Source organism: Sinocyclocheilus grahami, unplaced genomic scaffold, assembly GCF_001515645.1.
Source record: "Sinocyclocheilus grahami isolate Dianchi unplaced genomic scaffold, SAMN03320097.WGS_v1.1 scaffold215.1, whole genome shotgun sequence".
NCBI classification, from domain to species: Eukaryota; Metazoa; Chordata; class Actinopteri; order Cypriniformes; family Cyprinidae; genus Sinocyclocheilus; species Sinocyclocheilus grahami.
Genome location: NW_015505394.1, coordinates 727,004 through 739,418, shown reverse-complemented (window position 1 = coordinate 739,418; position 12,415 = coordinate 727,004). Strand labels below are relative to the sequence as shown.

At 37.4% G+C, this 12,415-nt stretch overlaps 1 protein-coding gene and 1 non-coding gene across 4 annotated transcripts in view; one reads left to right on the top strand and one right to left on the bottom strand.

Annotated features, from left to right (window-relative positions):
* The window catches only part of LOC107596126 (latent-transforming growth factor beta-binding protein 3), a 51,659-nt gene that overhangs the window by 33,214 nt on the left and 6,030 nt on the right, over positions 1–12,415 (top strand). For all 3 annotated transcript variants that reach the window (XM_016286776.1, XM_016286774.1, XM_016286775.1), the window contains exons 11-24: positions 156–225; positions 440–526; positions 681–806; positions 903–1,028; positions 1,130–1,258; positions 1,439–1,558; positions 5,428–5,550; positions 5,708–5,830; positions 7,077–7,196; positions 7,282–7,410; positions 7,518–7,688; positions 7,780–7,863; positions 7,955–8,083; positions 9,054–9,191. In XM_016286776.1, coding sequence (XP_016142262.1) covers positions 156–225; positions 440–526; positions 681–806; positions 903–1,028; positions 1,130–1,258; positions 1,439–1,558; positions 5,428–5,550; positions 5,708–5,830; positions 7,077–7,196; positions 7,282–7,410; positions 7,518–7,688; positions 7,780–7,863; positions 7,955–8,083; positions 9,054–9,191 — 1,675 coding nt within the window. The remainder of the gene's footprint in view (positions 1–155; positions 226–439; positions 527–680; positions 807–902; positions 1,029–1,129; positions 1,259–1,438; positions 1,559–5,427; positions 5,551–5,707; positions 5,831–7,076; positions 7,197–7,281; positions 7,411–7,517; positions 7,689–7,779; positions 7,864–7,954; positions 8,084–9,053; positions 9,192–12,415) is intronic.
* Positions 10,577–10,649, bottom strand: trnam-cau (transfer RNA methionine (anticodon CAU)). Its single transcript has one exon. It is a non-coding gene; the product is annotated as a tRNA-Met (tRNA).

Below are 12,415 nucleotides of genomic sequence, written 5' to 3'. Positions count from 1 at the left end.
ACTTTGAGCTTTGTAACTCTGCAGATCTTATACATGCACAAATAGCTACATAACACACTAAAGAAGAGGAAAAATAGAAATCGCATCATATAACCCCTTTAAGGAATATCAGCTGTAGACAGTTCACTTAATTGATTTTGGTCTCATGTCAACAGGAAGTCCCAATTCAGACAACCACGCCCATGCAGCTCTCACCAATCAGCACACACGGGCCTCGCCACCCAGGTACACTTTAGAAAGTGTAGTGCTGTGTCTTTCTCCATAGCTCAAATGGTAGTGCAAATATCACCGCAAAATGTAGTGTCCATAACATTAATTATCTGCATTTCATTTTCAGTCTCCTTCTTTTTCATTTACTCACAATCTTTTAAGTATTTATTTATTTTCAAAATGTGTCTTTTTCTTACCTACCTCTCAATTTTTGCTTCCATTTCTTCAGTCATTGTGGCCAGGCCAACAACTCCTCCCATAGTCCATGTGCCTCCAGAGAGTGATTCACATGAAGTGGCCCAGACGCAGGTCTCACGTGAGTTCCGTGACAGCTTGTCCATTAACTTTGCAGTATTGGTCTATGCAAAGTTCTGTTTTGGTAATTTAATGAGAAATTAATGTTATTAAATGTTATAAAATGTTTTTTTTTTCTCACAATTATGATTGTGTTTGGGGTTTGGGTATCACAGCAATGGATGACTGCAAGCTGAACAGGAATATATGTGGTCATGGAGAGTGTGTGAACACACAGAATGGTTACATGTGCTACTGTTACCCTGGATATCAACCACATGCACAAGGAAAGAGTTGTGTGGGTGTGTACACATATAAATGTGGGTATATATAAAAATTATTATATTACACAATAAAGAATTCTATAAAAATATGTACAATGTTCTCACTCTTTGTAGATGAAAATGAATGTGACTTAGAGCCATGTGGTAGAGGCACCTGCTTTAACACCGTGGGTTCCTACAGATGCAACTGTCACCCTGGCTACAAACTTGTGGTGCATCATGGGAAACGCAGATGTATTGGTAAGTGACTAGCATTGTCTTTTCAAAGACAGTGGACAGCTACTATACGTATGTACATATCAATACAGGTACCCAACACTTGTTTGCATGCATGTTTTCAGATATAAACGAGTGCTCTAAGCCCGATATCTGTGGAGTTGGAGGGCATTGTACTAATTTGCATGGCTCCTATAAGTGTGAGTGTCTGCCGGGCTTCCGGAGCAAATCCCGCAGACAGCCTCTCTGTGAAGGTGAGGACACCCACCGATAGTGTGCAAATACACAGTACACTTAATGTTAATTTTAGACACCTATAAACAGTTCCTGTCCATCAAATATGGCTAATTCTGTTTTTTATAAGCAGTCTTTAAATGTCAGTGAATGTTTTTTAGAGTCTCATCGTCTATACTGTTGCTGTCTCTCAAATGCAGATATTAATGAATGTTCGGACCCGAGCATCTGTTCTAATGAACAGTGTGAGAATACTGTTGGATCCTACGAGTGTATACCCTGCCAACCTGGATACCAAGCACAGGGAGGAGTGTGTTACGGTCTGAATACTTATACACACACGCACACACACTAACCACTCACAAACAATTTAGCTCACATTCTTAGAAATATATGGCTAAGGCCATTTCGACTACCATCAGCTCCTTGCATAGTGTTACGTCCAAGGACGTATTTGTTTTTTTCCCCCGATTGTTCTTTCTCTCTCTCTTCCTACAAGCAGTGGGTAATGGCTGCCACCTGTTTCCAATGATTGGTGATCTGATGTGATTGCAGGAGGAGGGGAAGCCGTGAGAATTTAAGCAGCACCATTGCACAGCGCAAGGGTGTGTGTGGAGGCTGCGTCGGGAGGCTTCTATTCTCAACCTTAAAAGCTTTATTAGTTGTTTTGGTTAATACTTTGTTGAATGATTTCTTCCCAGTGTTATTGTGTTGACACTCTTGTGGTACTTGACACCTACGACAAGAAATCTGGTTTGTTTTAGATGTTATTATTGTGTGTCCTAAACTTTTGGCGATAAGCTTCCGGCACCAGTTCATACGCTCGTAAGACAGCAGCCTTCATTACATCATAATTGAGAGATTGTTCAATAGGCAACGCAGCTGAAACCTCTTGCACTTTACCGGTCAAATTGCATTGCAGAAGTAGAGCCCACATATCCTTAGGCCACTGTAGCTTTGCAGCCACACGCTCAAACGCGACAAAATAGGAGTCCACTTCGGTCTCTCTAAATCAAGGGTGTGTGTGGAGGCTGCGTCGGGAGGCTTCTATTCTCAACCTTAAAAGCTTTATTAGTTGTTTTGGTTAATACTTTGTTGAATGATTTCTTCCCAGTGTTATTGTGTTGACACACTTGTGGTACTTGACACCTACGACAAGAAATCTGGTTTGTTTTGGATGTTATTATTGTGTGTCCTAAACTTTTGGCGATAAGCTTCCGGCACCAGTTCATACGCTCGTAAGACAGCAGCCTTCATTACATCATAATTGAGAGATTGTTCAATAGGCAACGCAGCTGAAACCTCTTGCGCTTTACCGGTCAAATTACATTGCAGAAGTAGAGCCCACATAAATCATTGGAAACAGGTGGCAGCCATTACCCCCTGCTTGTAGGAAGAGAGAGAGAGAGAGAGAGAGAGAGAGAGAGAACAATCGGGGAAAAAAACATCCTTGGACGTAACAATAGACTTCCAGACATTTCATGACTAAACCAAAATGACATTCTTTTCATTCCCCTTTGCGCATGCCATTTGCTGTCATTAACTTGATTATATTTATCTGTTGGCCACGCTGCTCTCTACATATTGGTCATTAAAGGGGTCATATGATGCGATTTCAATTTTTCCTTTCTCTTTGAAGTGTTACAAGCTCTTGGTGCATTAAGAAGATCTGTAAAATTGCAAAGACTAAAGTCTCAAATCCAAAGAGATATTCTTTATAAAAGTTAAGAGTCAGCCACGCCTACCTAAAACGTCTCGTTCTAACACGCCCCCACATGTCTACTTCACGATGTGGGAAGATTTGCATAATGCCTCCCAAATGTTAATGCAAAGAAAGAAGGCATAACTTTTATTCTCGCAGTAGTATTGTTGCCGCCGCCATATCGTGAAGGCGCTGTGTTTCATTGTGAAATCGAAACTACTTTGTTTGGCCTTCCAAAAGAAGACACGACTAGAAATCAGTGGTTAAGTTGCATTTACAACACTGTTCCAGAACAGTTCAACCCAAATATTCAGATGTGTGCAGGACATTTTGTGCAGGACTGTTTCCTGATCCTGGGAGAGTAGACTACAATTGTGTGTATGTATGTGTGTATGTATGTGTGTATGTGTGTATGTGTGTAATAATATAGTGCTCCAATCCGTTCTTGTAACTAAAGCCTGTAATACTTTCTGTGTCCGCTAGGGTATGGTATGCGTGACGTAAAAATCGTCATCAGAGAGTGTGCGTGAAGGCTCCGCGCCTCCCATTTTTTGTGACCATGTGCACAAGTATGCACGGTCAGTAGGCTACTGCGCATGCGCAGGCTGTGAAGAAGCCCGTTGCTACTCAAACCTGTACAATCCGTCGATAAAACAATATAAAGACAGCCTGATGTGCAATAATTCTGGCCAATTGTTTGTTCACATGTATGTTTGTTTGTTCAAGCCGATCTACTACGCATGTATGGAACACGTCCGCAGAGAGGACCATCAGCGTATGCTTTCGGTAGTATAAATACAAGTAGTCCGCATCCGCGCTGTCCGTGTATGCGTCCGGATTGCTAATGCGGAAAGTATAACACCGGCTTAACTCGTTCGTCTCTCCCGCATAACCCTATAACTGCCGGTGCAGCAAAATAAACAGCAATTTCACAATGATTATAAACTCTGTGCACTACACTACATTCTTTATTATTAAACGAAGTAATTATTAGAACAACGCCAGTCTACATTAATTGACACATTCTTAGGAAATAGTGGATGCAGAGCGAATTATCAGAACTACTTCAGTAAGACAGTAATATCGTGCTTTACCTGGAAACCTAAAGCTGCACTAGGTGTACATCACATATTAGCACAAAAACTTGATATTTTGAGCACTCAATTGAAAATGTACACATAACGTATCAATCGTACTTACAGGTTGTGATTCGGAGAGCTTGTTAGTCCAAATTAAGAAGATTAGAAGCCAACAAAGAGAAAAGCCAAGATTAGAGAAGCAGTCCTCAGTAAAATGACAAGCACACAACAAAAGGTTCGAATTGTATTTCTGTGGTATCCTTGAACACAGCGTCTTCTCAACATGATGTAAACACACTAACTAGCGGAAGTGTTTGTGGGCAGGTCAGACTCGCGGGCAGGCGGGGATAATGCAAATGTGTTACCCAGTGACGTATACCCGTAACAGGCAAAAGATTCGAAAATATGACGACTCGTTAAGGCGATTCAGAATCGACTCTCTCTTTAGAGAGACAATATCTTTATTTATCATGCACTTTTTTTGATTAACAACTTTGCAGATTGTTTTCATTTAAGAATAGCTACGTTATAAACTGCAAAAGAGATATTTTTCAAAAACCCATATGACCTGTTCTTTAAAGAATTTGCCACTGATGATTCAAACGCGAGTTTTGAGCAGTGTAGAGTAGCGCTTGTTGTTTGTCATTTCTCCAATCACAAATGCAGACATAGTTTTATGTCTGCATTTTTACGGCGCGATGCAACGTGTAAAAAGACAGTATAAGTCATTATAATCTGTAATTATGTCCCCACTGGATGCAACAAATGCCTCGTTTATAATGAGTTTTAATGTTTGTCTATAAATGGATCAAAATGACAGTAAAAACATTTATAATGTTAAATAATATTTATATTTCAAATAAACGCTGTTCTTTCTATTAATTAAGGAATCCTGGAGGAAAATGTATCACAGTTTCCACAAAAATATTAAGCAACTGTTTTCATCATTGATAATAATAAGAAGAAATGTTCATTGAGCATCAAATCAGCAAATCAGAATGATTTCTGAAGGATTTGTGACACTGAAAACTGAATAAATTCAGCTTTGCCATTACAGGAATAAATTAGATTTTAAACTATATTAAAATAGAAAAGAGTTTTTCTCTTTGTAATAATACTGTAATAATATTTCACAATATTACTTTTTAGTGTATTTTTGATCAAATAAATGCAGCCTTGCTGAACATAAAAGACTTCTTTCAAAAACATTAACAGTCATACAGACTGATTTTTATACACCAGATGTGATGCGATGTGATGCAGCGCTTTGCTCCTCATCCAGAGTGTGACCCCCTTAAGTCATCCACAAGACATGTTTATGCAGACTGTAGGAAAGGTGATGAATGTGGGGTGTTTTTGACAAATAAAGTTGACAATTGCATAATCTGTCTGTCTCTCTCTCTATCAGATGTCAATGAGTGTCAGAAGCGTGGTGTGTGTCTGAACGGCCGTTGTGAGAACTTGGCAGGATCTTATCGATGTCTGTGTAATGAAGGCTTCCTGCCTGAGGCTGACAGCAAAGGCTGCAGAGGTCAGTGGCACACAGCCAACAAAACTGAACAGTATGCTGTTAAATGGAAGCTTCCTGAATAAGTTATTTCTAAAGAAAATAAATACACATTTACATAAACAGAATTGAGCGTGTGTGTGTGTTCTTGAAGGTTATGTGTCTGTTTGTCTCTCCACAGACATCAATGAGTGTCAGGATAACCGTCTGTGTGCTAATGGTCACTGCATTAACACTGAGGGATCATTCCGCTGCCAGTGTTACCCTGGTTACCAGCCTACACAAGAGGGAAGCCACTGTGAAGGTCAGCTAGTAATCACTAATCCAACGCTGCAAGTCTCATAAGCGTAATACTGCACATAATACTGAAATATCTGTATACTACAGTACGAATTGTTTCAAGACTGTTATACACTACACAACTTTTGCCTTGATTTTTGCACTCTGGATGATTCAACTCTAGTCTGCAGATTTTGAGTAGTTTATTTTTACGTAGTGTATGATTCCATCCAGTTGGAGGTTATGAAGCATGTTTGATATTTTGAGCTGATTGTAGAAGACATATTGTTTTCGTTTGTCATACATCTCCTAGGCATGTGTTTTTGCTTGAGTTTGTTGTGTTCAGAGCGACTTGAAAGTCTGAAAGTCTGTGATCTGGTAGTGTGATCCTCAGTCGTTTAGTTTATAATGCCCAGTTTTTCTCTGTTACCATTTACAAAGTTGGCCATTGTATGATGCCTAGTGTTTTAAAATCTCTCTAGCTTTTAAAAGTTGTATAGTGTATTGTATATATGTATAATTTAAAAGTTGTGTAGCGTAACACAGTACTGACCAATCAGCATTCAGGACCAGAAATATCCTTCTTTATACCATGCATTTACAGTAGTTAAGCAATTATTTAGTCTAAAATATGCAATAAAGCTAATAATAATCCCCTAATGTAAAAAGTCTTTTTACATTAAAAGGCAGATTTTTTTTTTTAAAGAAGTATCTTATGCTCACCATTCTCCATTTATTTAAACAAGTGAAACGGTAAATTTTGGAAGTATTATTACAATTTAAAATAACAATTTTCTGTTTAAATTTATTTTAAAATACAATTTATTCCTATAATGGAAAAGCTAAATTTTCAGCAGCCATTACTCCGGTTTTTAGTGTCACATGATTCTTCAGAAATCAGTCTGAAATGCTCATTTTGGTGTTTTAATTATTTATTTATTTTAAATTAAAAACAATAATTTATTATTATCAATGTTGAAAAACAGTTGCTGTTAAAACATTTTGTGGAAACAGCGATACATATTTTTCAGGATTCTTTGATGAAAGTTCAAAGCCACTGCATTTATTTGAAATAGATATCTTTTTTAACATTATAAATGTCTTTGTCACTTTTGATCAATTTAATGCATCCTCGCTCAATAATCTGATTGATTTTGTTGGAGAACTTACAGAACTTTTTGAATGATAGCGTATATCTTTTGTAACCCTTCTAATACAGCTGAAACGATTCACTAACACTCACTCAGTAAGAATGTTTTTGATCTCTTTAGATGTTAATGAGTGTGAGCGTGCTTCGAATTGTCAGCGAGGACGCTGTATCAATACGATGGGCTCTTACCACTGTGAGTGCCAGAAAGGATACGAGCTCGTCAGTGGGCGCCGGTGCCAGGGTATGGGATTTCACACTTTTACATCACCCAATTCCTCATCTTGGTCTTGGTCTTCTTGTTCACCCTTGTACACTTTCTCTCTCAGATATAGATGAGTGCGCTGTGGAAAGGAGTCTGTGTCAGCCTCACGGCGTATGTGAAAACAGACAGGGTGGATATGTGTGCGTGTGCAATGATGGTTTCAAACTGTCTGAAGATAAACACAGCTGTGAAGGTGAGAGTTGGTTTAGTTAATAAGTATGTTTGATCACATGAATTTGCTTTGCCTTTTTTTTTCTTTTCTCGAAGTTCGGTTTATTTGCTTCTGTTTTTTCTACATAGAGATTGAGATGGTTTGGAATGATAAGAAGGAGTGCTACCTAAATCTGGATGACACCGTCTTCTGTGATAGCGTCCTGGCAACCAACGTGACTAAGCAGGAGTGCTGCTGCTCGATCGGTGTGGGATGGGGAGATCACTGTGAGATCTACCCCTGTCCCGTCTACCACTCGGGTTAGATCACAGATGAATACATGTATTTATTAATGGATGAAAGGTAAATTAGTCCATCAGTGTTTGATTGATGTTGTCTGTTATTTTCCAGTGGAGTATCTCTCTCTGTGTCCAGTTGGCAGAGGATTTTACCATGAGGAAGGAAAGATGGAATATGGATTGCCTTTGCACAGAGGTATATGTGCATGCATATGTGTATTCACGCACACAAACACACTTTCCCTCACATAATAAATGAAATCCTCTCTTTCACTCTCTCTTTGTAGATATTGATGAGTGTGTATTGTTCTCTAACGAGATCTGTAAGGAGGGACACTGTATGAACACACAGCCTGGCTTTGAATGCTACTGCCAACAGGGATTTTACTATGACAGCAATCTACTGGAATGTATCGGTAATATCACACACACATACACACATTTTACTGTCCATATAGACACTTACACAGACATGTACACTACTGTTTAAAATTGTATTAATTTTTTTAAAGAATTTACAGTACAGACTTTTTCATTGTTACATTGTGTTTTAACTTTAATTTTTTTTTAAATCCTAAAAGAAATGGATCATGATTTTTACAAAAATATTAAGCAGCATAACTGTTTTCAACATTGATAATAATGAGAAATGTTTCTTGAGCACCAAATCGGCATATTAGAATGATTTCCGAAAGATTATGAGACACTGAAGACTGGAGGAATGGCTGCTGAAAATTCAGCTTTGGAATATATTGGAATGCATTTTGAAATATATTTAAGTAGAAAAGAGTTATTTGAAACAAGTTATTTAAATTGTTATAATTTTTCACAAATATTACTGTTTTATTGTATAAATGCTGCCTTAGTGCACAGAAGAGATTTATTTCAAAAATATTACCAGCCCCAAACTTTGGAACAGTAGTCTATAAAGGCACAATATTTTGTACAAGTCCATGATTTGTTTACAAATACAATAAAGGAATTAATTTTTGGTCATTTATTAAATAATAATTGTAAATCTTATGTAGCTATTTTTGTCATGCTTTGCAATGGACTACATAGTTTAGAATTTTGCATTGGTTCAAATAGTTGTTGTTATATTAGATTATTTTTAAAGCACACCAAAAATAAGAATAAAAGCAATTTTCATAAAACCAGTGTGATACTGATATTGCAAATCAAAGTTTTTCTGTGCTGTTGTACTGCCAGCTAGTGGCAGAAAGAAGGATTTTTTTGTGTCAGCCAGTAGGGAGCAGTAGAAACACTCAGGTCCAGCACCTCTATTGGACACACCAACACATCAGTAAACCTTATATCTTTCATATTTATCAAACTCAAAAGCATTGTAAAATTCCTTAACATTATTCTCTCTCTCTCCCCCTGTAGATGTGGATGAATGTCATGACGAGTCCCTGTGTACTAATGGACATTGTGTGAACACTCGTGGCTCGTTTTACTGCACCTGCAACCCACCCTGGGTCCCTGATGCCTCACACAAGAAGTGTGGCTTTCTCACAGTTATAGGTATGTGTTTCTAATAGGGCTGGTAATTTAACACATTAATTAGATTAATTAATTACGGTGAAAAATAACATGTTCAAATTATTAAAGGGGTCATATGATGCTGCTAAAAAGAACATTATTTTGTGTATTTGGTGTAATGAAATGTGTTTATTCCAAAGAGAAAGGAAAAATTTAAATCGCATAATATGACCCCTTTAACGCATTTAATACACTTACCCCGCCCCAGACCTATGTAGGTGATCTGACATTTCATACAGTTGACTGATGACAAATATGAGGCAGGGCAACAACTCACTGCATGATGAAGCTTAGAGAATGCAGTTAGAATGTCCCTAAAATTCAAGATATGGAGCAAAAATGCCCCTGTTTGAGTTTTTGTCTCATATTTACATCATATAGTTAAGCAATATCACACGAGCAATAAGTGCAATATCACACGAGTGCAAATGTGAAACTGATCTTAAACAACAGTTCAGAAAGAAAGAGGTTAATATTGTGTTATTTTAGACACGATATCTGTTTTGCTCAATTTTGCCAACGAAAATATAAAGACGAAGCAGAACTGTTCGTCTCCGAGCAACACACAGCTGCATTTTATTTCTTAATGCACGTTTTGAATGAACTGGGTGAACCATTTGGCGCGTTGAACCATTGGCCATAGGCGCATTCAATTTGAAGCGGCGCTACTCAGAGCGATCGGTGTATGACATCAAAGGACCGCGAGAGCGATTCAAAAGCGTAATGAGCCGTCTGCTCTCTATAACTCTCGCGGTATTTTAATGTCACACACCGATCGGTCTGATAGTGATGATCTGCTTCAAGTCGAACAAGCCTAATGATTCAATGGACCATTCATAAAGAACCATTTACTTCACTCCTGAGTGAATCAGCCATTTGAACGAATCAAATGAAGGAATATATGACTTGATGACTTAATCATTAAGATATTTACCACCTACTGGCAGTTTTAGTTTATTATTTAGAGTATAATTTCATTAAAGAAATAATTTCTTATTTCCATAGTTATAATAATAAAATTAATCAAATAAATTATTAAAGGTATAGTTCACCCAACCAAAAATTACAATTGTGTCATCATTTACTCACCCTCATGGTCCAAAAGAGTATATGTAATAAATTTTATCAAACAAAATATTTCTTGCTGAAGGTACTTTTTGTAACGTCTGTTTGATGCTTTACACAACAATGACTTTAAATGATCTTTTGGGAGTAATTTCTCGGCCAAATTTGATGTGTGATTAATTAGATTAATTAATCGCCACATCATGTAATTAATTAGATTAAAAATGTTAATCACTTACCAGCCCTAGTTTCTAATCAAGTGTGTCACCCTTGGTAGTTAAGCCACTTTATCAAAAAGCTTCTGCCCCGTGTGAGGCTCGAACTCACGACCTTCAGATTATGAGACTGACGCGCTGCCTACTGCGCCAACGAGGCTGTGGCTCAAATGCACACAGAACACTTAATGTAGTGACACAGCTCTGTGCAAAAGAGAAGTAATGTATACTAGACTAGATTTTGAATTGATTTTGACTAATTTGGTGGTTTTTCTCATGTTCAAACTGTTCTTCTCAAGTGGTTCAGAAAGATTTCGATCATCTGTCATCAGTGCCGGTCCTAAACCTCTAGGGGCCCTAAGCAAAACTTTGTCAGGGGCCGCTGTCAGTGCATTCATAAAAACCCCAAAATTACCCCCAACCCCTTGAATCTATTCTTTCAGAGCACTTTCACTGTCAACAAACAACAGTAAGTTGAAACAGTCAGTAATACGATAAAAAAATACAACAATAGGACAAATACAATTGAAAAAAATACAAATGTAATAAACAATTTAGCCTACCAAAAAATGATAGCCTACTGTACAGTAATTGTAAGTAATCAAATGTAAATAAAACACTGCATAGTCTTCACCATATGAATTAAATATTAATTGGTTCTTATAAGTTACTAAAGTTATTCAGTGAAGAGCGCTCATTTTCTTTTGATGTTGGATCAACATTAACCCTCATGTGGTGTTCGGGTCCTTTTTGCTCTGAAATTTTTTTCTTTTTCCCGAAAATACTAGTTAATGTTATGGCATTGGACTGAAATTTTGTGACTTTGTTCACAAACGGTATAACTACTTTTAAAAAAAAATTTGATCATTTTCATACTTTTCTGGGGGAGATTTTTCACCTTGTTACATCTACGAGGTTACAGAGCAAAAAAGGCACTCCCTCAAAAAATTGCTTATAAATCACTCATTATGCTATATTATCACCAAATATTGGATTCTTTTCTTTCATTTAGGACTGGTTTTGTATTTATATTTGCTTCTGATTAATCGTAGGTCTCATTTATCTGAAAGTAGGCACCTCATTTTTTGAGTGAAAAAAACATTATTTATGAATAATTTTCACAATATTAAATAAAAACTGAAGAAAATTTGCACTGTTTATCACACTAGTGTACTTTAATGTTTAATCAGGGAGTTTGTTTTGAAAGGATTTTATTTTGTACAAAATGGCACAAAGTCACACTTGTGGTGTTCCCGGTCAAAAATGTTCAGCCATTCAAAGTGAATGGGAAAGAATGAAAGTAATAGAAACTATTAGTGTTCAGGAGCATGTTGATCATATTCACGTTCACATATGTATGCGTACTTGCAAACATAAAGGCCTTGGACCTGTTCATGTTTGGATGCATGCATACTCACGCTAACACACACTTATACAAACTATTGGAAGTATTACAAGTTTTCTATTTCATCCTACCCTGAACTGCATCCAATATCATTTCATCAATCGATAGTATAACTCTCTCTCTCTCACTCACTCACTCACTCACTCACTCACTCACTCACTCACTCACTCACACACACACACACCGTGTGACGTAGCTGACACAGAATAGCATACGCCGTTTACGTTCAGTGGATACTCTCCAAAATGGCACCAGGGTGACGCGGAGGAGACAAATTGTTGAATAAAGTCGTTTTTTTTTTTTTCTTTTGCGCACAAAAAGTATTCTCGAAGCTTCGTAATATTACGGTTGAGCCCCTGATGTAACATGAATTATTTTACCGATCTCCTTGCTACGTCTCTGGACCTTGATCGTGGTAATTACATTTCTTTCTATGGGAGGGTCAGAGAGCTCTCAGAATTCATCAAAAATATCTTAATTTGTGTTCCGAAGATGAACTGAGGTATTACGGATTTGGAACG